Raw genomic sequence first — 24,888 nt, 5'->3', positions numbered from 1 at the left:
TACTGGGGCTGCCCCACTGGCACCCCCCGCCCCCTTCTACCCCCACCGGCTATGGGGTGCAACGAGTGGATCGTTGCCCCACTTCCTCCACTGAGAAAAAACTTCCAGTGTGGAGCCTGGCAGCCGACAAGGGACAGGTACCCCTAAAGCCCACCCCCAAAACCCGCCCCTGTGTGTGTATGTGTGTGTGTAGGGGGGGCTTAGGCCTCCCATACCGGTGGGCAACGGCAGGCGGGAGGGCAGCGGGGACGGCGGCGAAGGGCGGCTGCGCCTTTAACGGCGGGCGGAGGAGGAGGAGGAGGAGGAGGAGGGCCGAGGCTGGGTGACATCAGTGGGTTTGGCTCCGGGGCTCAATGGAAACTGGGTGAGCGCCGGGCTGTGCCGAGCACACGCCGGCTGGAGGGGACGGCGAGCGGGCGGGGAGGCGGCAGGCAGCGCCGCGCCGCGCTGAGCCGAGCCGAACCGAGCGAAGGAGGGACGCGCCGGGCACGGCCGCCACCAGCCCTCCCCAATCCTCCGTCATCCTTTCCGCCGCGGCCGCCTGGCCCCCTGACAGCCGGCGGAGCAGCAACCCCACACGGCCCCCTTCCCGTCAGGGTGGGTATGGGGGGCGACCGCCTCCATCTTGGGGCGCAAACCCCGGGGGAAAGGCGGCCCCTCCGGCTCTTTGTGTGCGCGGAGGGAGGGGGAGGGGGCGGGGGAGGGGAGGGCAGGGCGCGATGCGCCGGGCCGGGGGGGGGAAGCGGGGGACAAAAGCCCCTTTGTAGGGGGGCAGGGAGGGGGGTCCCCCCTCCGACGGCGCCGGATTTTGGGGTGGGGGGGCTCTCTCCTTCTTCCCTTTCTCCCCCTGCCGGGGCCCTGCTTGCCTGCCGGCGGGGCCGGGATAACCGGCGAGGAGGTGCCGTGCTGTTCTAGGCAGGGGGCTGCGAGGGTCCCCACGGGGGGGCTACTCCCTCCCTCCCCCCTCCCGGTGTGATTTAACCCCCCACCCCTCCCGCTCCCTGATGCTCCTATACTCTCTCCAGCCCCCCTCATCTCCCGTTCCCGGGGTGGTGGTGGTGGTGGTGTGTGCGTTTTGGGGAGGTGTAGGGGACCGATGTTTCCTTTTGTGTGCGTGGGGGAGGGTTGGGGCGGGGGTCCGCGGCTGGGGAGTGGGGGTGCGGGAAGAGAAGTTCAGCGCCGTTCCCGGGGGTGGCAGCTTTGTGTTACCTACCCGGAAAAATAACAGCCCGGGTAAGGCTGTCTTCGCGTAGTGTTTTGCCTGTAGGGGGTGGGGGTGTAAGGGACATTTTTTTTTTCTCTTTTTGTTTGTTCCCCCCCTTGTTTTCCTGTTGTGGCTATTTCTTCCTCATATAGAGCCCAAATGCTCTGTACGTGGGGTTTCTTCCCCTCCCTCCCCCACCTTATTTGCCGCTCTCTTTTTTGTAAGTGTGAAAGGCTCTGGAGGGGTTTGATGTTTTGCATTTCAATCAAAATGTGATTTATTTTTTTTATCCTCTTTTTCCTTCCCATTTTTAAGCCAGTTCAAATTACTGTTTTGCCAGCTTTTTCCTTTATTCCGTTCACACACACACACACACACAAAAAGCCATGTAAACCCTTTATGGTCTATGGACAGAGCAACCCCCCACTCCCCCACACTTCCACTGAAAGCCGGAGCAGTGCTGGGCTCGGCAGCCTCCATTATGGAACCGTGGGTTTGGCTTTTTTGTCTGGCCTTTGCTAGCCGGGGCACCTTCTCACTTCCGAGCATCTCAGGTGGGACCCGGGTGGCCCTCCTGTCGTAGCCCCCCACTCCCCGAGGTAGTCCCCATGTCTTCGGATGTCTTCGGTTGCCTTCGGCGCTGGCAGAGCAGCGCAAGATCAACTCTATCATGTGTTTATATAATGGCCTTTGTGCCTGTACATGGGTATTTTATATTATATAAAAGGGGCTTGGTGCAAAATGGTGTGTGTGGGGAATCAACATTGGTGGCTGGATAGTAATTTTTGGTTTTTTCTTCTCTCTCTTTTTTTTTTTTTTTTTTTTTTTTTTTTTAAGCTTTGTCGTATATTGTAGGTGTCTGTGTAATGTTGGATATTCACGTATGCAAAGGCTCATGGCAGAGCACACATTTGCTTGGAGATTGTATGTGTGCTAATCCCTTATGGAAAACTAAATGGTTTAACTAAATGATTGCCCTGCAGCCCCTGGGAATGCTGCCTTAGCTGGAGAGCGCAGGAAGGGTGGCAGGGCAGGGAGGGTTAAACCTTCCTCGGGGTGGGGGGGAGAGGAAGGGGAGGGCTTTTTAAATTTTACACAAATAATATATAGAGAGTTATATGAATTTCATATATAATGATATAAACTTCATATGTAAAATTTTCTTCTTGTAATAGTAAACCTGGAGATCAGATTATAAGGGCAGAAGCTGTAAATGGTGGGGGTATATGTGTGAAGTAGAAGCAAATGTAGCTGTTTGAACTCCTGGAGCAGTTGTTGAGGGGGAAGTGTGGGGGGGTGGGATGTGTATGTCCTGCCCCCTTACCATGAGTCCAGGCTGTTGCTTTCCAGCTATCCTCTTCCCAGGTTTTTGAAGCACACTTGTGTGTGTATGTGTGTTGGGGGAGAGATAAGGCAAAATGACAGCTGTGCGAGACCATGATTTTTCACTCCATTATCCTGCTCTTTGCTTCCACCCCCTCGCCCCGGAGCATTTTTTAGATTCCCCTTTGGAGCCTGTTGCTTAATCAGCTAGAATGGCTGCTGCCTCATTGTATGAGAAACCCTTCTTAACCTGGCTCCTGCCTGTCCCAGAAGGGTGGGACCAAATTTAGGCTTGGGCCTGTGGTGTTCCAGAACAGTAAGTGCTGTGCCTTGGTGGAGAGGGGACCCTGCAGAGACATATTTCCTGGCCTTTGCAGCTCGCTTGGGCAGTGCTTGCCCTAGTTGGGAGTTGGGACTGGACTGGAAGTGCTCAGGGTTCCTGTGCTTGGGCAAACAGAGCCATGAAGAAAGGAGAGTTTGAGAGCTGTCTTTTTGATGGTGGTGTGATGGGTTCCCGGGGTTATGGACCTTTGATCATTTATTGGAGTAGGAGTGTAAGCAAGTCAGTTGTGTGTTAATGTGGTTATACAGAACAGCAGGCAGCGGATAAAAATCATGTCTGTTTGCTGCACCCTTGCCCAGGTATGCCTGCCTCCTGGTTCAGTTCCCAAGGCTCTGCCTACATTCCTTGTAGTAAGAAAGTCAGAAATAGCCACAGGGTTTTGTAGACTTTAGACGCACAGAAACCCACATGCATAAGTAAATACTAGGTGAGGGGACTCCACCTCACAGTGTTTTGTGTGTGGTTTCTGGTGACTGGAGCTCTGCTTTCAGGGTTCACAATGTCCCCTGAATGCCTTGATAGGATTATTTCCCTCTGCAGCCCGTCTATTCCTCTTTCTGTAATCCCGTCTCCTGGGGCAGGAGAAGCAGCTCTGGGTTTATAGTGTGCCCAGAATCCTGTCGCTGGGATTATTTTTTTTGTGCTTATGTCTTACAAGGCCATTCCTCCCTTCTTCCTTCGGTGATACCTCCTCCCCACTGAGCTCCAGCAAGGGAAAGTTCCTCTCACCTACTTGTGAAAACATGAATCATTCCTCACCTTTCCTGTCCCCAACAGGCTCTGTGTCTGTATTTTGTACGCTAATGTGGCATCGCATAAATTAGGAGCGTGGCAAATCCCTCTAAAGGAGACGTGTTGGCTGTCTCAGGGAAGAGCTGTGGTTCCCAGAACAAGTTGGCGGCCATGGTAGGGGCAAGGGAAAGGGGGTTGTTAACAAGGGAACTACTGGAGCTGTGTTTTGGCTGAGGTGTTAGCAAGCAGAAGTTGAGGTTGGCAGAGAGAACAGACTCTGTGGCTATGGTCCTTCCACCTCATTGGTTTTCTGTGGAAGGTGAGTAGGCTAAGTCTGGGCATGTTGATGGGGTATAACAGTCAAAGGGTCAAAGGGTTAGCTAATCACCTCAGGTAAAGGGATGGGGAAAGGCCTGAGCTGCTAAAAACAAACAGCTGGCACACCTGGCTAGGCAGCAGAGATTGGGAGTAGACTGGAGGAGGCTATGATCCCATCAACAGAAGCTGCATGAAGATAAGCAAATGTCATTCCTAATCAGTGTGCATCCTCCCCTGTGCTGGCCCCTGCCTATGGGCGATGGAGTCACTTGCTCCTGGCAGTCTGTCTGTCTTCTGTAGCCCTTGGGTCCTGTGCTTCACTGCCACTGAGGTGCTGGGCTGTAGAGTGCTCCCTCTCATGGGCTTTATTATGCTTGTCTCTTCTGGTGTCTCATGAGGTTGCCAGTGTCCCAGTGCCAGGTACTGTAGCTTACAAGGAGCAGTCCCATCTCTGTTGGCAGTAGTGTGAAGTGACCCACTGAAATGTTCTTAGGAGGGATTTTCTGCCCCCCAGTTTCTTAGCAAGATGGTGGGGAATGGATTCAGTTGCTCTTCACTCCAATAACGGGAACATGGGAAACATGCTGGAAAGGGTCATGTTCCTTCATCTTTTCTAGCTCATGCTGTCCCTGGACATACAGGAGATCAGGAGAGGTGGTAGAAGCCTTATAGAAAGCGAAGTATTTCAAGTTTAAAAACTATACATAGTCTCTGGGTGAACTGGGGGGCACTCTTCTGTAGTCTTAGATGGTTCACTTCCTGTTTCTGCTTTGACACTGTGCTTTCTGTGCTTTTTTTCAGCACAACTGAACCATGGAGCTTCGAGTGGGGAACAAGTACCGGCTGGGCAGAAAGATTGGCAGTGGTTCGTTTGGAGACATTTATCTAGGTGAGTGTTAGCCTCTGTTCTTCCACTTGCAGTGTTGTTTTTCTCAGTTGCATAATCGTTTTGAGGTTGGTTTTCTTGCTTGTTGATATTTGTGGACACTACTTAAGGTTGGAGGTGGTGGAGAGAAAAAGAGCTTCAAGGAATACTGCTAGTTGCAGCTGGTCTTCTGATGGCAGAGTAAGTGGGATGAGCTCAGCTTTGCCTCACAGGTATTGGAGAGGCAGTGGTATTTTGTCAGACTGATTTAGATTTGGACTATTCATGGCGTATTTGTCATACAGCCTGCTCCAGCTCTCTTGCTTCCTTTTCTTTAGCTTGTGTGTGTGTGGCTATAAACTCTGTAAAGAGTGGGTGGTGGAAAGGGAGGAGATAGTTGTCCCTTCAGGGTAGAAGGAGTAAAGTCTCAGGAAGATTGGTAGTCGAAGTGGTGGCTCAGCACCTGTGAGAGAGAGGTCTGAGATGAGGAGGTTTAAAACAGATCAGAGTGGGCAGCCTTGCTAAAGTCCTGGGTTTTAGATCTGTAATGGGATTTAATGTCAGGAATGACCTGAGCTGGGAGCTCAGTGAATGGAGTCCATGAGACATGTTGCGTTTCCTGTTACTATGGTAGGTCAGTTTTGGGAAAGCAGAGAAGCTCTTCCAAGCCAGCATGCTGATGTGTAGGTATGTTTCCTGATGCTTTGCCTGATGATGGTTTTCACTGGCTTAAACCATGTGGGGTCAGAGCGGCTGGGCTACCCAGTAGATTGATTGATCCTTATGTAAGAGCTTGCTTGGGTTTACCTGTTATCAGGTTCTCACTGCTACCTGTTCAGCTGTAGTCCGGAAGACCAGAAGGATTGCCCTCTGCTTTCTGGGTGTTTGCACCCCTTGGGTACTTGGAGATGGTCATCTTATACTCCTTGACTTTTAATTTGGTATTTTGCTTCCCAATGTGTCCACCACTTCTCACTCTTGCTGCATCTTCAGTTTTTCCCATTATGTCCATCTGCTGAGCAACTTGTAGCCTACATAGCATTTGAGGTGTGGCATTTTCAGTGCTGGGCTTGGAAGGGCTACTACCCTTGAGTGATCTGTAATGTGATGCCTCTGCATAGGCTGCTTTGGGTCTCCTTGGCTTCCCCCATCACCAACGCTATATCGGGTGTCAGAATTGGCTTTAGTGCACTGTCAGCTGTATTCTCTTCTAGGTTCCACAGTGTCTTCCCATCCCTCCCTGAGTTTCTTTTGTTGAATGCCCCAAGTTCAGATTACTTTTCTCTGTGTTTGTAAATCACCTTCTGTTTTCTACCTCTGTCTTTTATCTCCAGTTCCCTCTTGCTTTTTTTATTCTCTCTTGATTGGTGTTGGCAGCCTCTCTTGATTAAGTATCCTGTGGGAATCATCAGTAACAGGTTTTGTCGTCACCTTTATCCAGAGCATAAACAAAGATGATAAGTAATGGATCTGGGATCCCAGTTCCACCATGTGCTGCCTTTACTGCAGCCTACTCCTGTATGTCAATCCTCTGGGGACCTCCAGCCAGTAAATGTCTCCAGTGATAGTGTTTTTAATCCCTAGGTGGTAGGGATTATGAACTGATTGCCCAGATACGTTATTTTCCACCTGTGCTAGGGCTTGGAGTGTTCCAGACCCTGTCTAGGACAGTATAAATTGTCAGGATCTTGTGAAACAGCTGAAATACACATGGAGAAAGAACTGAGATTCTTTCTTACTGATAAGTAAGAAACTGTCTTCAGATTCTGCACAATGTGAATATGCCATTCAAATAATAAACACGACCTTCAGCCCTATCTGACTTCTTCCATCTGTTCCCAGCTCTCCTTTCTTCCCCCATCAGACTGGGCAGAGCAGGGGGTCAATGGGCAGAGCAGGGGGATGTGCCTGTTGACTTGCCTGATGTACAGGGAGGATGGTGTTCTTACTGATTCCTCTGCACCATGTAACAGGTTGTCCACCTGTGCAAAGGCTGCATGGAAAACAGGCTCTGGTGAAGTGGTTGTGCCTGCCTTGCCCATAACCAAACAACATGAGAGGCCGAAGAAGCCCCAGTGCCCTAGAGTGGTGAGCACAGCAGGATGCCTCCAACTGCAGCCAAGTTCAGCCAAGTTACTTGAATGCAGTATCAAAGCCCTTGTGATGTTCGTTGAGGTGCAAGCCAGCGTGTTTTGAAGCAGTGATAGTGAGACTTCTTGGAGCCTGGGTGACTCCCCAGCCTGGAGGGATGGAGCATGTAGTCTCTGATGGTGCGTCTGGAGGACGCTTGTGCTCACGCTGTTCTCTCACTGTCTGCTCTGCAGACAGAGGCTCATTCACAAGGACTTCTCCCCTGCACCAGATTCACCTCATAGTTCTCTCTTTTGATATGGTGTGGAGAAAAGAGCAGAGGCAATGAGCCTCATCTGTCTCTGAAGGCGAGCACAGGCTGTATGGTTTATCCCAAGTTTGTCTCTTTCAAGATGTTTGTACCTTCACCTGCTCTGTAACCGGTGGATACTGTGTCCTTGGGTTTTGTTTTTTTGGGTTTTCCTGTCAGAAAGAAACTTGAATTTCTACGTGGACAGATATGAAGGATGGAGTCCTGTTAATCCTTGGCTAGGGCTTAATGCACAATGCCTTAATTGTGTGCTCTGTCTTGGGGGTGTAGATGTGGTGTGGAGTTGGCTTGTGAGGGTGGGAAATGAGATTGTGCTGCCCATGGGCTCTGGCTGGCCCATTTCTATAAAAATGCACACTTGAAGTGTAAAACCCAGCTTGTAAGGCACTTATCTAATAACCCAAGGGTGTCAGTGATAGGTTCTTTGTCAGGGGTGTTGGCCACGAGGCAGGGCAGGGCTGCTGGACGTGATGGTATGAACAGTCGAGTCCAGGGTGCACTAATAGGGGATATGGGTTGTGGAGAGGAGCTGGGGATGGTGGGGCAGACAAAGCATGCTGGGACTTGCGCTGGCTGGGGATAGTTCCTGGTGGTAGGCTCCTCCCTTGCTGGGAGGAGTGTGCCTTCCCTTTGTTTCCTGGCCTGTTAACTCTCTGTCGGCCCTATCTGACTTCTTCCATCTGTTCCCAGCTCTCATTTCTTCCCCCATCAGACTGGGCAGAGCAGGGGGTAGGTGGGCAGAGCAGGGGGATGTGCCTGTTGGCTTGCCTGATGTACCGGGAGGATGGTGTTTATTGTATCAGACATGCAGCAAGCTTCCACTCCAAAAAGATCCTGTTTAGCTGGTGACATCCTCTGTCCCTAGGGCCCTGTTCCAAATGGCTTGGTGATGAATGAGTTGAATTTGTGCAGCCCTCACAGTCGAGCGAGACTGGGGGTGGATGTTAGGAATTATCCCCAATCCTGCATATATCTCTGGTGGCTGAAGCTAAGCAGGCTCTGCTGCATTTGTCTGAAATGTCCTGCTTTCCAGTCTGGAGAGGGAGCAGAGAACTGTTGCTTTTGTACTTGTAGATTTAAAAAAAGATGGTGGTGGAACAAAGGATCAGAGAGACTCCTGCCTGTGAATTCCTTCCTTCGTTGTGGTAGCCTCTGTCTGGGTGGATCGCTAGCCAAAAATGGTAGAAGAAACAACCTGGAGCCTTTTGGGGGTTTGGGGAGAGGGGGAGTTTAAAGTGTTCATGTGGTGACCCCCTCAGCAAAAACCAGCTCCTTGTTAGGTCCAGGTGGTCCTACTTCTGCTGTTCCAGGCCAGAGGTGTTTTTCTAAGAGGTTAACACCTGTGTTTGCATCATGGAGAGCGTGGGGCTGAAGGTCGTGTTTATTATTTGAATGGCATATTCACATTGTGCAGAATCTGAAGTTTTCTTGATGCTTACCCCTCCTTTTTCTTTTCCTGCTTTACATGCTCACAGGTAACACTCCCCACCTGCAGACAACCTGGTAGATGGATGCACATCATTTTCCTAAAAAAACAGGGTAATGAGGAGATGACAACCTGTTCATCTTTCTACTGTTCAACTTCGGGCGGTAGAGTTCATTCGAAATGCAAATGCAGTAGCTGCCAGAAGTGAACAAAACTTGCCATTGCCTGTGTGTCAGCAGATGGACTAGGAGGGGGGAAGAATACCCCCAGGGAACAGGCAAGGGAGCTGCTACAGAAAATTTGAACAAAAGTCTTTGCAAAAGCAGGGGAAAGAAAAAAGAAAAGCAAGTGCTCTTACATTTTTGTATATCCTGGGTGTTTCCACTTGGAATGAGGGCCAGTGATTTATCACTAATTTAAAAGGTAGATACTAGTCCAAGGCTGTGTCCTTACTGTGATCTGAGCCCTGTCTTCCTCCTTGTTCTGATGCTTGTGAGAAGGGTCTTGCGGTGGAGTAGAGGGAATGTTCAGACTTGTGTTGCTGGACGCTGCTTTCAAGTGGAAAATGCCAGCATCTCTCCAAAAGTAATCATTGGACAAATGGCTCTAGCACTCAGGATGGCTTTTTCTCATTCCCTTCTTCTGGATCTCGAGTGAAAAACCCTTATTAAATTCATCCCATTGCTCCTCCTTCTTCCTCCCTCACAGCACCCTAAATAATTCCTCTCCCTCCTTAGTGTTTACAGCCTTCAAATATTTGCAGACTGTTGTCATGTCCCATTCTTCCTCCCCACCCTTAGTTGTATCTGTTGTCTATGTTACGTATTTAGCTCTTTTAATCTTCCTTAGTAAATCAATCCCTCTAGGCCCTGATCGTTTTTGTTCCTCTCTTACAGATTCCTAGCAGCTTGTCTGTCTCGACCTAGTGCTGTAGTATCTAGATGACGACTTTTTTTCTAGCAGGCAGCTCTTGGCTAACTTTGTTAGCCAGAACTCTTCAACAGGAGACAGATATCCGTAGGATCCAGGGGGAGAAGAGATCCAGTTGTGCAAACGTTACCTTTTTCTCTTTGTTTCCTGGCCCTAGAGGTGGTGTGTGAAACAAGATGGATGGATAGGTGTATGTGCAGCTGTGCTTGTGGACTCTGAAAGTCTTATCCCAGGGATCAAGAGGCATGAATTAACCAGACCTACCAAAACAAGCTATGAGATATCTAAAGAACATCACCTTTGACTCCAGCTCATGTTTAGCTTGCATATTCTGGAATAGTTCATTTTATGACAGTGTTTACAAGGTGCACATGATCAGGGCTGCTCTCTGATTTTTGTTTGAGTGCAACTTTTAATACTTCTGGGTAGAAGGAAGGGCTTGTCTGTATGTGCAGGGCAGACATGGGAGGGTCTGAGAGTGAGAAGCAAGTCTTCAGTGTCATTCCCGTGACCTGTGTACAGATCTTCATTCTTTGCATTTTAGGGTGATGTGAAACATCTGGAATCCTCTCAGCGAGTACAAGAAAAAGATCAGCCTGTTCCTCCTTTGACAGTGCACTTTGGGACCCAGAGTGCTGCTTTTGTGGCTGGCAGTTCAGTTATTTTCAGAAAGAAGTGTGTGGGGTGGTGGTTTTGTGTCACTGCAAACTATCTAGCAATACCTTCAATAAAAGTGTCTGAGTAGCTAAATTCAGTACCAGATTCAGTTTATTTCTTCACGCTTTAAATTGGGATGTAGCAAATGTTTCTGCGTTGGCAAAAGATAAAGCTATTATTAAAGCCCACAGGAGAGGCAGAAGCTGGAGATTTGGAGATTGTCTGTATTGAGCAGGTCAGGGCTGTGGAGAAGCAAGAGGTAGCTGGGAATGTTAGCAATGTCTCCTCCTGAACTAATTTGCTCTGTTGAAACAACGTACCTGAGGTAACCAGTAATTTTGCTCCTGAAGAGGTGCTTCATATCACTGCCTGGGGGGGGCAGCTTGGGTTCAGGGGCAGATGTATGATCAAGGACATCTAAAATTTCCGCTCATTTTAGGTACTGCTGATAGATACAGATTGACCTCCCAAAGTGTGGCACTTTTTGAAAGATAATGAGGCAGTTAACATGTTGCAGGACTGTTCTAGCTTGGCTGCAGGATCAGAGCTGTTTTCCTTTTTTATGTGCCTTTCTCTGGGCTTGCCTTTGCAAATGGCAGTACTGGAAACTATATGAAGTTGAAGTGGCTGAATCTCATTTCTGTCACAGAACATAAATTTAAGGGCAAATCTTAAGGTTTTGGCATCTGTATGGGCCTTGTTAAAAGTGTTTAGTTTCACTGGAAGGTTGCACAATCTTCATTTCACCCTAATTTCTCTGCAGGAGCCAACATTGCAACTGGTGAAGAGGTGGCCATAAAACTGGAATGTGTCAAAACCAAGCATCCCCAGCTCCACATTGAAAGCAAGTTCTACAAGATGATGCAGGGAGGAGGTGAGATGGGAAGGAAGGGATGGGGCTGGGGGAGTGGTTGAAGAAGGAAATTATTCTTGAGGGCCTTGGATAGGAAATTATTTGGTGTTACATACGATCTTCTCAGCAGGGGATGCAGCAGTTTTTTCTTCTGTTCTGTGGGCTTAATCTTCTTTCTTTCCCCAGTGGGTATCCCCTCCATTAAGTGGTGTGGAGCAGAGGGGGACTATAATGTGATGGTGATGGAGCTCTTGGGGCCCAGCCTGGAAGATCTCTTCAACTTCTGTTCCCGCAAATTTAGTCTCAAGACAGTTCTGCTTCTGGCAGACCAGATGGTGAGTTTCCTCTGAAGCATTTGTGCCTACTCTGCTTTTCCATTACTTTTTTTTTTTTCTCCCATTCCCCCCTGCTCAGGAACAGCTATATCCCATGCTTTTTTTTTTTAATTTAGCAGCGAGTGGTTGCCAAATTTCTGTTTCTTGCTGAAGCTGGGGGCCTGAAACCTAGGTGTTGCTGGGTTTTCCTTATATCCATCTCTCTTTCCTTCCCCTGCTGCTCATCCTGTGTTAGTATTGCATGCATAGATCCTTTTGCCTGCCTGATGAATTATTGGCAGTGCCTACCTATCCTGACTCAACTGCACATGCCCTGGGTTCAGTACCCTCAACTGTTCTGGAACCTCTACTTTTCCATCCTGGATAAGATTGAAAGTTGACTGGTGTCAGGTGAAGCTTGAATTTATAGTGTGTCCAAACTTTCTCCTCCCTAAATGGAGGACTGGTGTAATGTGCAGGGTTTAATCTCCAGATCCTTCTGCCTCCAGAGGGTGTCTTTTCCTTGGCTATAACCTCTGATACTGTTCACAAAGTCCCCTTCTGTGCTCTGTCAGGCCAGCGTCCTGGAGAGTACTTTCTATTTATCAGCAGCATTAATGATGTTTCCGTCTTGCTTACCTCACTGATTTTATATATTCTCCTCTTCTAGATCAGCCGTATTGAGTACATTCATTCCAAAAACTTCATCCACCGGGATGTGAAGCCAGACAACTTCCTTATGGGCCTTGGCAAAAAAGGCAATCTAGTATACATCATTGATTTTGGTTTGGCCAAGAAGTACCGAGATGCCCGGACCCACCAGCACATCCCTTACCGGGAAAACAAGAATCTGACTGGCACAGCCCGTTACGCCTCTATCAACACACACCTGGGAATCGGTGAGCCTGCTGTTGCCCCTTGGTGGGACTTTCCAGGGGAGGTAGTGTGTCCTCAGAAGGGGCTTGAGTTCTGTGCCTGGCTTTGCTGCTGACCTGTGTTCAGAGTCCGGGCAGATAATGTCACCGCTAGGCCTGTTACCTCTCCTGTTTTGGTGGCACTCTTGAGCTTCTGAAGGTAGAAATGTATCTACTGGCATTTGTTCGTGCAATTCTTTGTACAGTGGGGCCCCGTTTCAGCATCAAGGTTGTGACCTCCCTGGCTTGACTGCTATTAACTCTGCCTTGCACAATTTTTGCAGGCTGATTAAATATGTAAAGGAGACATTTGTGGACACTGAGCCTTCAGGGGTATGTGCAATTGAAACTTCTTGTGTTGAAGTTTGTTATGTCCCTCTTGAGGCACTCTCTTGAGTGCATTTATCAATGATTATTCTGTATCTGTCAGAGCTGGAGGATATAGTCCCACTGTTGTATGGTCCTACCCCTGTTAAACACCACTGAGGGTGGGGGCAGCCATGTGCTGGAAACATACAATAAGTTGAAATGAGAGAAGGCTTCATGCTGTCCAGGTTTTGTGTCTGAGGATTGGCTGTCATGGGCCTTCAAAATATGTGTGTGTCTGTGAACCACCCTGCTCTGTTCACCACCATGAGAGATTGAGGCAGTTTTAGGGAGAGATGGTGGTGTCCATGGCTAGTACTGTGGGGATAAACCTAGGCTGGGAAAGCGTGCTGAGAGTTCAATCTTGTGGAAGTTCAACCTCATGAAATTGCCCAAACTCATCCTGAGAGCGAGCCCTTTGTGCACAACACCTGGTTGCTGTGAGGAACAGAGGTGTAAAAACTCGTCTAGTTTTGTCTTCCCTGACCAGATAACTTCTTTCTGGTGTGTGACCTTTTCCCCCTGTTCAGCCTAAACTTTGTCCACACTGTGAGAGTTTCTTAGTTACCACAGGGTCTGTTCTGAACAGGCTGACTCAGTTTTGCTACTCATTGGAAAATCTGAAGAGCTGAAGCACTGATACTGCCCAGCCCACAAACCCAGGAAAGTAGCTTCTGTGCTCACAGCTCAGTTTGTATCTCAGGGAGACCTTATTCTGAAATACATAAGCTGGCAATTTGAAAATCAGAGCAAGGAGCTTAAACCATTTAAACGGCTTCCACAGGATTTCATGTTCATTCTTCCTAGGGAAAGCTTCCCATTCTCCCCTCTTGCAAATGGTTTCTCAGAAATCTGGAGTCAAGACTTAACCTACAGAAAATTAAGCAGTTTCCCGCTGTCTTCCTTACTTAATGCTCTATAAGTGTAGACTGAAAATGCTTTATTTTTATCAAAATGGGAAGAGGTGTGTGTTGCAAGTGGGCTGTGATCTCATGACCATGTAGTAAAAATAGTTCTCATAGAACTTTCCGAGTTGGTCTTCTGTATTTTGGCTTGCCCTGCTTATATATAACTGACTCTTCATTGAGTCCTCAGTCAGAATTTTCACAGCCATGGTAACTGCCCCAAGGAGACATGCACAAAATAATTTTCACTACTATGTCTGTCAGTTCTTCCATGTGTGCCTGCTCTGTCTGAAATGATCAAGAGGCTAAATGTCTGATTGTGAGGCTGTTTGTTGGTTGGGTGGTTGTTTTGTTTGGTGTTTTTTTTTTTTTTAAGGACTTTGATTCATCCCACCCCAACTTAGTCCTTTACTACTGGTGCTTGGGCTGTGTATCAGGATGAGCAAGCAATCTCTCAACACTAATCCAGGGGCAAAATGTATGCATTGGTCTGAGCACAGCCATTGCTCTCTTCTTGCCCTTTGCTTCTGGAAAGTCTGGGTGTGAGTTACACTGTGCAACAGGTCTCGGGTTTATTATCTCCACGTTGCAGATAGGTCCCTTGAATGGCATAAAGGTTACATGACTTGCCTAGAGGAAAGGGCATGGGGGTGTCAGGGTTGCAGCTGGAGTTCCTGTTTCTCAAGACCTTGCCACAGGGCTTGTGACACTCAGGTTTGTGACTTTGCAGCATCACCATGGGAACTGTCACTGACTTTTTTGACTGTTCAGAGATTAAATTCTCTGCCTTAAAAGTTACATTAATGCAGTTTAGGGAGAGAGAAGGAACCAGGTGCCAGAGTATTCATGTGACAGGAATAGCAAATGAATAAGTGCCTTTCTTTGAATGTGCAAGCTCAGGGTTGGACATTCTGATGTCTGGAGGAAACACATTCTTTTCTCAGTGATTGGGGGGGGGGGGAAAGTAGGAGGCGAGACTTGGGAGGGTTTCTACAGCTGGAGACTTGCTGTTGGGGGGAGTCATTGGACTGTGCAGGCTTTGGTTCATGCATTCCAGTCAGTGTTCACATGCTCTGGGGATGAGAGTTCCTTGCACCCTCTAGAGCTTGTAAAGTCTGAAATAGATGCCCCAGGGTGCCCAGGAGACAGTCTTGGAAGAAGCTTGGTGGACTCTGTCTGGAAAACAAGAGGCTGGGGGTGGAGGGGCAGATCCTGCCCAAACCCCTGTCCTAGATGGCATCAGTGTAGGCTGTGCAGATCATAAGATTGTTATGCTGACCCTGTCCTCTGTTACCCATTCCAGATTTTTGCATGGTTTTAAAGTCTGTTGCCATGCAGTGGGGAGAGAAAAGGAAGTTAAGTCACAGCATATGCAAAATCAAATCTTAAGTATGTAGTCGGGAAAACATTGCTTGGTTAAGGCTGCTTGCAGCTGGGCTGGCTTGAGTGAAAACATGATTTCTAGAGACCTGCATAGGAACAGCATGGCTTTGGATAGGACTGAAGTGGAGGGAAGCACTATCTTGGGGGACCAGGAGGCACTTCAGGCTGCAAAGAAACAGGTTTTGTCAAGAACCTTATGTCTGAGGCAGCCAGTCTTCTGTCTCTTGTCTTTGCCCAAGCATGTCTTCCTCAGGTAGCTCATCAACCTGCTACTCACCCCTGACTCAGCTCCAACTGAGGACCCTGCTTTGGGAAGGCAGTGAGGGTGTGGGCTGGCTGGGAGCCTCCCTGCGAGTGGGAGAGAACTGGCAGGAGGCTGCTTGCATAGGGGGTTGGGTTTGAGTGGTCATGCTGGATTGTGTGGGAAGGCAAACTTGTATTTTCTGTTGGAAGGGGGTTCATGAGGGAGGAAAGGATGTGTTTCTTACAAAATTAGCAGTCCCGTGTGTATTTTAGGAGAGCTGAGAAGCGGAAAGAAAATGCAGGGAGGAAGTGATGTGTTGTCACAGGTCACAGCTATAATCTGGCTTCTGGACTGACTTGATCTTGACATTTATTCATGGCATTTGTATTTCTGTTTCTCTGGTCAAACTGTAAAGTTGAGATTTGTGTTGCGTTTTGGGTTTTTTTGCCTCCATCCCAGAGATGCTGCAAAAGTTAAAGTTTGTAAAGCTTCTAAAAGTGGAAAGTAGTGATTTAATATCACTATTCACAAACAATATTACTATATTGCTTTTTTGGTGAATATAGATTACTTTTTTCATAACTCTAATTAATTACTCCACTTCTGCTGTCTGTTATTACCTAGCATCCTCAGGGTGTTGGTATATGAGGCCCTACAAGAATAAAAATACAAAAAATTTGGAGATGTGTAGTAGCAACTGAAGATGAAAAAAAAAGGGACGTAGGAACTGATGTTCTTCATCATCCAAGGTTTAATTCAGGATCTTGTGGTTAGGGTTGCAGGTGAAAAACAGCTACAGTGTTTTGAGGTAGCTTGACAACAGTGTCTTGTTGGTGCTTTGGGTTGGTTGTAGATATGCATCTCACTGGAATTGTAAGAGGGAGCTACAGTGACCGTGTGTACCTGAGAAATTGTACTTGACATTGACCATTCAGCACTTAAATAATTGGGTGTCCTACTTACTATTATTTTTCCTCAATCATATTGCTGTGTTAAGGTGCAGTTAGGGTGTGTTTGCATGCGTGTATTGATACAAAGGAGATTTAGAGTAGATATTGGGAAGAATTTCTTCACTGAGAGAGTAGTTTGGTGTTGGAACAGTCTGCCCAGGGAGATGGTGGAATCGCCATCCTTGGAAGCATTTGATGATAGGTGAGGCACTTCAGCACATGCTCTAGGGGCCATGGCAATAGAGATATTGATAAATATATTTTATTTATTTTATTTGGGGGATTGTTGATAGTTGGATGCGGTGCTATTACAGGTTCTTTCCAACTGTGACAATTCTGTGATTCTGTAATGGATACTCTTGAGTGCCCAGTTTGACTTTTTAAACTCCTCTCTTTGTCTCCGAGAAGGGCTTGCATGATCCACCACTGACTTTTGATTCCTTAACCTTAAGTCTCTAAATCTGGCCTTTCATAGAATCATGGAATGGTTTGGGTTGGAAGGGACCTTACAGATCACTTAGTTCTAACCCCCCTGCATGGGACACCTCCCACAAGACCAGGTTGCTCGAGACCTCATCCGGCCTGGCCTTGAACACTTCCCAGGGACTGAGCATCCACAACTTCCCTGGGCAACCTATTCCAATGTCTCATCACCCTTACAGGAAAGAATTTCTTCCTAATGTCTAACCTCAGTCTACCCCTTTCTAGTTTCAGGCCATTACCCTCATCCTAGCCCTGTGTTCCCTTATAAAAAGTCCCTCCCCAGTTTTCCTGTAGGCCCCCTTCAGGTGCTGGAAGGCTGCTGTAAGATTTCCCTGGAGCCTTTTCTTCTCCAGGCTGAACAACCCCAACTCTCTCTGCCTTTCTTCATAAGAGAGGTGCTCCAGCCCTCTGATTATCTTATTGGTCCTATTCTGGACTTGCTCAAACAGCTCTGTGTCCTTCCTGTGTTGAGGGGGCTTCAGAACTGGACAAAGTACTGCCATGACTTCATCATCCAGTTCCCTCAGGAGCTGCAGATGGATCTCATCAGGTCCCATGGACTTGTTCTATTTCAGATTCTTTAGATGGTCTGGAACCTGCTCTCCTACAGTGGGTGAATCTTCCTTCTCCCAGTCTGCCTTTGCTTCCTGCAACTTGGGTGGTGCGGCCAGAGCCCTTGCTTTTTTAGATGTGAAAAGCAAGCCCTAGACTTGCTTTTCATATCTAAATGTGTCCAGGAGCTCCTTCCTCACCCATGTAGATCTCCTGGCATTCTTGCCTGCCTTTCTCTTTGTTTGGGGCACATTGCTTCTGGGCTTGGAGAAGGTGATCATTGAATGCTGACCAGCTTTTTTGTGCTCCTCTCCCCTCCAGGGCCTTATCCCACGCTACCCTACTAAGCAGATCCCTGAAGAGGTCAAAGTCTGCTTCCTGAAGTTCAGGGTTATGATCCTCCTTGTTTTGTGGCTCTTGCACATGAATACTGAATATTGCACGTGAATCCTGAACTCCATTACATCCAAGGCTGCCCCCAGCCATCACATACTCAGCCAGGACCTCCTTATTTGTCAGTGCAGGGTCCAGCAATACTCCTCTCCTTGTTGGTTCCTCCACCAGCTGTGTCAAGAGGTTATCATTGGTGCACTGCAGGAACCTTCTGACTGTGTGCCTGGCTGTGTAGTCTTTCCAGTAAATGGCAGGGTAGCTGAAGTACCTTGTGAGAACCAGGACATGTGATTGTGAGGCTGCTTTCAACTCTCGGCCTTCTAAAAGGCCGATTTTAAAAGACCTTTCTAAGATTTAGACCTTTCTAAAAGGTCTATTCAGTAGGGTTTTTTTGCCTCTACGCCTCTCTGGGGCACCCCTATGCTCCAGACAGAGAACCTACAGTTACACTCTTCAGAAAGTTGAGGGATAGCAAATTGCAGGATTGGGGTTACCTTTGTCACCTATGCTTTTAGGCCTTAGATCCATGTTCTGACTCATATTTCCACAGGCCTCCTGTTTCAGGATGTAGGTCACTATCAAATATTGTTTAGTTTTATTTGTTTGATATGCACTGTATATATTGCAGCCCTCTGAGTACACATATTCCAGCCATAGGCTTAATGCAAAACTGTGGCTTTCTTTTCTTTGCTTTTTTTTTTTGCTTTTTTTTCCTTTTCTTTGCTCTTTAGCATTTAAGCATCTCCTAGACAGTCTTGTAGTTATCTTTGGCAGCAGCCTGATAAGATTAGGAAGCATTAGCCCCTTTAAAGTGGGCAACTTGAGGGAGTAAGTTAGTGAGATCAAAAAACAGTGTTACTTCTGCATGCTTAAAGCAAGAAACTGAGGGAATCTCCATGTCTTTCTCCTATCTTGGAACATGTTTTTTGTTTTGGTTTTTTTTTTTTTTTTATGGCATTTCATGTGGTTTGAGCCAAAGGCTCTCCTCAGTTACTGAGAGGTGACACACTTTTCTTCTGCAACCACAGTGCCTTCCTCCCCCCGCCCCCCCTAATATTTTTAACTTGCCAAGCCTCCTAGTCCTCAAAAACACTATGAGGTGGCGAGAATGATGCAGAAGAAAAGCCCATGGTGACTGACATCTTGTGTTGGTATGTATGAATGTCTAGCCCTGTGACCTGCTACAGCTGACCCTTTGTCAGGGTTCAGTTCAGCCCGCAGAGTAAGGGGTAGTTGTAATAATTAATTTCTTTGCCTTTGGATATGGGGCAGGTGATAGCCTATAACTGATACTGAGAATTAACCCAGTACATAATCTGCAGCATCTTCTAGGACATTACACCAAATCTAGCAAAACGTGCTCTAGTATAGATTAATCCACAAATCTCTCCGGTCTTTCCTCTGCCTCTGTGCTCTTCCCTCGAGCCATGTTTTGTCTGTCTGTTATCTATGCGAGTTGGTTTTCTCCACAGGTTATAAAGTACTTGCTTCATAGTATTTGTTTTATTTTTATTCCGGAGGGGAACAGGGACAAGAATGTTTTTGGCAAAATTCATAGATAAATTTGAGAGCATGTTGGAGGAGTTAGGAGGAATTTCACAAATTAAACAGTCAAAATTTTCAGCTGCTGAGATTCTGCATCAATTCTGTCTTGAGCTAACTTGCTACTTTAAGGGGTTTGGCCATTCCAGAGATCCAGTTCAATGTGGAATTTAAATTTTTTTTTTTTTTTTTTTTTTTTTTTTTTTTTGGGGGGGGGGGGGGTGAAACAATTTTTTTTGTTCTGTAATAAGCATCTAAAAGCATAAATGACATACTAAGGGCAACCCTTGCGCTGAGTAGAGTTGGTAGTGATGTCAGCTATGCAGTCATTTCCCATTTAGCAGGGAACCTTTTGTTTAAAAGTATACCTCTGTATTCATGCCTCTTTCTTACTCTAAAGCTTGAAAAATGTCACCATTCTGGAAAGATCTGTGTGCAGTATTTACATGTTAGGCTTCTGTAAAACTGTCAACAAAATTATTTAATTCCTAATTTCTGCTTGTTTAAAGAGTATTAGCAGGTTAATTAGAAGATACGTTTGAAAGGTTTGTGTTGGGTTTACCTCTGATAGTTTTGTCTTTCCATGACTACCTCTGCCATGACTAATCCCCAGGATGAAGTATTGTTCTGGGTGGAGAAGTGTAGGTGCCCTTCCTCTGGGACTGTGAAGAGCAAAGTAGGCAATGTCACTGCACCATTTCTTCAGCTGTTGAATTCTTGTGTGAATTAAGGTTTGTCCAAGTGAGGAAGTAGTCAGAGTGATTATTAATTTATGAAGTGGGTTGGGTTTTGTGGGGAGAGGAGCACTTTAACTGTTGCAGTGTGAATATCCCCACAAGAATTCATACTGGAATGTCTTCTACAAGGCTGTCTAGCCATAGAAATCTGCCAAATAAGAGAAAAGAGGGGTTGTTTCTTTTTGGTTTGGTGTTCACCTCCAAAGCTGAGTGATTGCCAGAACAGTTTTGGTTGCTTGCTCACTCCTTGCCCCTGTGTAACTTCCTCCCACAGAACAAAGTCGCCGTGATGACCTGGAGAGCCTGGGCTATGTGCTTATGTATTTCAACCTGGGCTCACTGCCCTGGCAGGGCCTCAAGGCTGCCACCAAGCGCCAAAAGTACGAGAGGATCAGCGAGAAGAAGATGTCAACGCCCATTGAGGTGCTCTGCAAAGGGTATCCTTGTAAGTGCCCCGATTTTGATGGCTGTCTTGTCTGATGCATGGCTTGCTCTCCCCCTGAAACCCCAGGGAGTCCTGAAGGGCAATGCCCAGTACTCCCAGACCAGGTTGTGCTGCTGACACCATTGATGAGAAGTATGAGACTGGTGTGGTGATACAGTTCTGGTTCAGAAGAGAGAAACAAACATTTTTGTGAGAATCAAGCCTTGTGTTAGTAAGGGTATGAGAGTGCTGAGAGGGATCTTTAGACCTCAGAAGAAGTCTGGAAGGGGTGGGCAATGAGGTGAGAAGATGTGCTGACAATCCTGAATTTCTACTGCGTAATGAGGATGAGGGCCAACAGTGATGAATCCCAAAAATCACCAGGCAATTAGGTGACAAATGCAGTTCTTTATAGGTAAATGTGAAGGCATGTATATGAGAGGATAGAGAAGGCTGGCTCCCAAGCCTCACGTCAGATGTGGAGTAGTAGGCTCTGAGCTGACTTGTGCCACTCACCAAGGGTTACTGTTTAATTAGAAATCACATCCAGGTCAGGAAGTTCCCTGAGCCGAAAGTAGGTGGAAGCTGGATTAGTGCCAATGTGTCAGGCATCTTGCCCCAGTCTTTATTCTACATAGCTGCCAGCTACTTGCCCCTGTTTAAGACAGGCTACTGAACTAGGAGGATATCTGGTCTCAGCTGAACTTCTCAAAGCTCACCTCCACGTGTTCTTTAGGCCTGTGTTCTTACACTGCTTCAGCAGGCTCTGTGACTGGCTATCTCCTGCTTGGAGAAGCAGCCAGAAAGAAAGGATCCATGAGCATTTCCTCTGGTAAAAATAGGGATAGGGTCTTTTTGGTGGCCAAGGCACTGCAACCAGCAGGCTCTGTTTTTTTTTTTTTGTTATGCATTGTGTTTGCATTGTCCTGGTACAGCACACTGCTGCTGAAAGCAGCTCTGTGATGGGATCAACAACTTTTCTTTACTCCCTTCAGCTGAGTTCTCTACATACCTCAACTTCTGCCGCTCACTGAGGTTTGATGACAAACCTGACTACTCCTACCTGCGGCAGCTCTTCCGCAACCTGTTCCACCGCCAAGGCTTCTCCTATGACTACGTCTTTGACTGGAACATGCTTAAATTTGTGAGTGTGTGTGTGTGTGGGGGGGGAAGGGCTGGAGGGACAGGGGTTGATTTGTATAATGGAGGTTGGGGAGGAAGGCTGGAAAGTGCCTGTCATTTGTACTCGGCCCCAGTGAGGCATTTGAGGAAGGGGACCAGGTGGAGTGAAAAGAGCTGGAGTTGTTTGGTGGTGCTCATCAGGGGGTATAGCTCCTGATGTGTGTCTGATGGAGCATGTCTGTCAACATATCTGTAAGTAGGTAGACAACTTTTCAGGAGGGAACTGTATTTGGAGATGAGACACAGATGTGGATTGCAGCAGCAGCTGTATGCTTTCTTCACCATTTCTTCATGGAAGAGAATGAGGCCCCCTCTGAATGGTGGGAGGAGAATACGTTTTGGGGGATGGAGCTCCACTTTCTTGATGTGATGGAGCACTGTGTATTTTCTCTCTGGAGTTGCTGCCAGCTCTCCTGCCTAACAGCCGTGCATGGCTTTGGGATTTTTCTCCTCAGGGAGCAGCCCGGAACCCTGAGGATATGGATCGGGAGCGGCGAGAGCACGAGCGAGAAGAGAGGATGGGTCAGCTCCGGGGCTCAGCCACGCGAGCGCTGCCACCCGGCCCTCCTGCTGGAGCCACTGCCAACCGCATTCGCAATGTCACCGAGCCCATGGCCTCCACCCCCACCTCCCGAATCCAGCAGTCCGGTGAGAAGGGTGGCAGACCTGGGGCAGGGTGCCACCCCTGTCGTTGCCAGGAAACCAAAAGTATTGACTGATACTGTTGCCTCGCGTTTCTCTGCTCTTGACAGGAAACACATCCCCCAGAGCAATCTCAAGAGTGGACAGGGAGCGGAAGGTCAGCATGAGGTTACACCGAGGAGCTCCTGCAAACGTCTCCTCATCTGACCTCACAGGGCGACAAGAAGTGTCACGGATTTCAGCGTCACAGGTGAGTCCCTGCTGCAGCGTTTGTGGCCTTGGCCTGGATGTCCCAGAAAGGGACACAGTAGTTCTTAGCTGAGCTGCTGGAGCTTATGTTAGCTGAAGCTTTTACAGTGTGGTGAGTGGAGTGGTACCAGGTTATGCTTTGGCTTTTCATTTATGTATTTTCTGGAGGCCATGCTCAGTACTGTTATCTTAGCTCTGCTTTGCTCGCAGTAATATACTTCCTCTAGTTGTCTTCCAGACTGCAGTGTTTTGGAGAAGTGGAACAGTAAATTCTTGGGAGGGAGGATATCCAGAGAGAACTGTGCAGCTTCTCTGTTTTGGTGCCCTTTGTACTTTCTTCTTCCTCTCCATTCTTACCTGTTCTTCCTCTTCTTTTGCAGACAAGTGTGCCATTTGATCACCTTGGGAAGTGAGGAGATATTGCCACTGGACCAGTGTTTGCTTAGGTGAGCCTGTCCTCATGCCTGTGATCCCCCAAGGAAGGAATTGCTGGTATTAGGGATTAGTTTAAAAGCTTTTATGTTGTGAGGGACTGGTACGTTTCCTTTCCCTTTGCCTTACTTTGTGATGTGTTTTTTGGCTTCCAGGGGAAGAGTAAGGTTGGCTGCCAAAGCCTTGGAGCGGGATGGATTATCTTGGGTTGAACGTAGCTTCCATTTCTCCAGGAGGGTAGGGAAGGTGGAGAAGGTGCTGGGATGGGGAGCCATTTTGTTACTTCCTAAGGAATGCTTTTCTGGTAGCCTGGTAGTGTTAGGGAGGTGAGTGCTGAGCATGTAGTTAAATGTACAAGACTTCACATAGCTAGGGGAGACCCTCTCATAGAGGAAACAACGGTAGCTGGAGAGTAACTCCAAGGGGTGGCAGGAGTGCAGAAAGGGCTGATTTGATTTGCTTTGCTGCACTTGAGTTGGCACTGATGTTTCTTGAAGAGCCTTTTCTCCTAATGTCCTCTTCCTTTTTTTTTTTTTTTTTTTTTTTTTTTTCCTTTCTAGTGTCTTCACTGTAATTTTCTTTTAAAAAACAAAAAACCCCAAAAAAAACCAAACACAAAAAAACCAACAACAACAACAACAAAAAACCCCGACAGAACTTCTTTTTGCCAACGACGAGGAGCTGAGCTGTGTCCCCGCACTGGCGTGGGCTGTTTCCAAGAGGGGCTGAGCTGTGTCCCCCAGTGTGAGCACCTCCGAGAAGAGAAGCTGACAACGTGGGAGCTGTGCAAGAACACCTCCACTGCCTGCCCAGCCCTGCCCTGGCCTTTCTGCCACCCCCAGCTCCCTCGCCTGACTCTGCTCCTGGTTTTGGTTTCTCTCTTCTTTTTCTTCTCCTTCATCTTGGCTATTTTCTCCTGGTTTTATTTTATTTTAAACTTTTTGAATCATATGGTTTTTAGCCATATAAATTCTAACTTTGCTCTCCTTTTTTTCTGAGGGCAGGGGATGCTGGGGGGGGTTGGTTTTTTGTTTGTTTTTCAGGAGCCTTGTGGGGCAGGAGGGAATCGGATTCCAGCCACACTTGATATGACAGAAGGCTGACTTTTATTATTATAACAAAACTTATTTTCTCAAGCATTAAATGAATTTTAAGCTGTGAGGGGAATTGTGGCAACGGCCTAATCATTGACTTGGGCTTCCTTTCCTTGGGTGGCTTCTCTGCAATTCTTTTTTTTTTTTTTTTTTTTTTTTTTTGGCTGTCGGGACAAGTGCCAGATTTCACTAATATGAGAGTGTTCCTCACATGCTGAGGGATCTCTGTGGAGAGGCACCTGGTCTCATGGAGGATGGGAAAGGCTGGAGCTGAAATACAGGGAGATGTGAACCCATTTCCCATCCATGCAGTGGGGTGGTCTTTTCGTCTGGCTGTGCGTGTTTTTCTATTTTAATTTTTTTTTTTTTTTCAATTGTTTTAATTCCTGCGGAGAGAGTGTGGGACTTGAGGAGAAGAGAGGGGCACACAGACTGGAGTCTAGTGTTCTTTCAGAGCGATGGCTCTTGCTCTCTCCTTCCCTCATGCAACCCTGAGTAAGATCCACCGTACGTGCACAATCCCTTCCTGCCCTCTCCCACCTGTCTCCCTCCCCTCCCTCTTCCCTCCCCCCCCCCCCCCCCCCCCCCCTTTAGTTGTTTTAAAATATAATTTAGGAATACTCAAGCTGCTTTGTGGCACTTGAGGCTTTGAAACACAATGATCACCACTGCGACCTATGGCCTGTAGCAGACACACTGTCACTGTAGTGTGGAGCCGATGGGTTGTTGGCGGGGCGGGGAGGGTGGGGTTAGTCTTTGTTTTGTTTGTTTTTATCCTTTCTATTTAACACTTTATTTTTCCTCCCTATTTTTTTCCTAATTTATTTACCCCTCTTACTGTCTCTCTCTTTTTTTTTTTTAATTAAAGAGCAAAACTTTTTATTACTTTGTAATTTAAAAAAACAAAAAAAAAAAACCTGAAGAACTTTGGGGGGGGATTTTGTACTTTTTTCCTGTGTAAATATTGGACTTTTTTGAGCTTTATCGTGGTTGTTAATTTGAAGTAATAAAGTAGAAAATGATAAAGTGA

The 24,888-nt window shown here is 47.3% G+C and overlaps 1 protein-coding gene across 3 annotated transcripts; it reads left to right on the top strand.

Moving 5' to 3' along the window:
• The first annotated feature begins 354 nt into the window (after window positions 1-354).
• CSNK1E (casein kinase 1 epsilon) lies at window positions 355-24,888 on the top strand. 3 transcript variants are annotated; one of them, XM_071730807.1, is made up of 11 exons: window positions 355-597; window positions 4,727-4,809; window positions 10,963-11,073; window positions 11,239-11,387; window positions 12,037-12,265; window positions 20,110-20,280; window positions 21,255-21,403; window positions 21,897-22,089; window positions 22,194-22,333; window positions 22,713-22,778; window positions 23,325-24,888. In XM_071730807.1, exons 2-10 carry the CDS (start codon window positions 4,734-4,736, stop codon window positions 22,743-22,745), a joined length of 1,251 nt encoding a protein of 416 aa, XP_071586908.1. In that variant the 5' UTR covers window positions 355-597; window positions 4,727-4,733; the 3' UTR covers window positions 22,746-22,778; window positions 23,325-24,888. The 3 variants fall into 3 exon arrangements, with proteins under 3 accessions (XP_071586908.1, XP_071586901.1, XP_071586916.1); XM_071730800.1 differs by having other exon boundaries at window positions 4,722-4,809; XM_071730815.1 differs by lacking the exon at window positions 355-597 and adding an exon at window positions 8,662-8,725 and having other exon boundaries at window positions 4,722-4,809.

Source organism: Heliangelus exortis, chromosome 1, assembly GCF_036169615.1.
Source record: "Heliangelus exortis chromosome 1, bHelExo1.hap1, whole genome shotgun sequence".
In the NCBI taxonomy this organism is placed as follows: Eukaryota; Metazoa; Chordata; class Aves; order Apodiformes; family Trochilidae; genus Heliangelus; species Heliangelus exortis.
The sequence above is the reverse complement of the archived record's forward strand: the minus strand, read 5'-3'. Positions and strand labels throughout refer to the sequence as shown.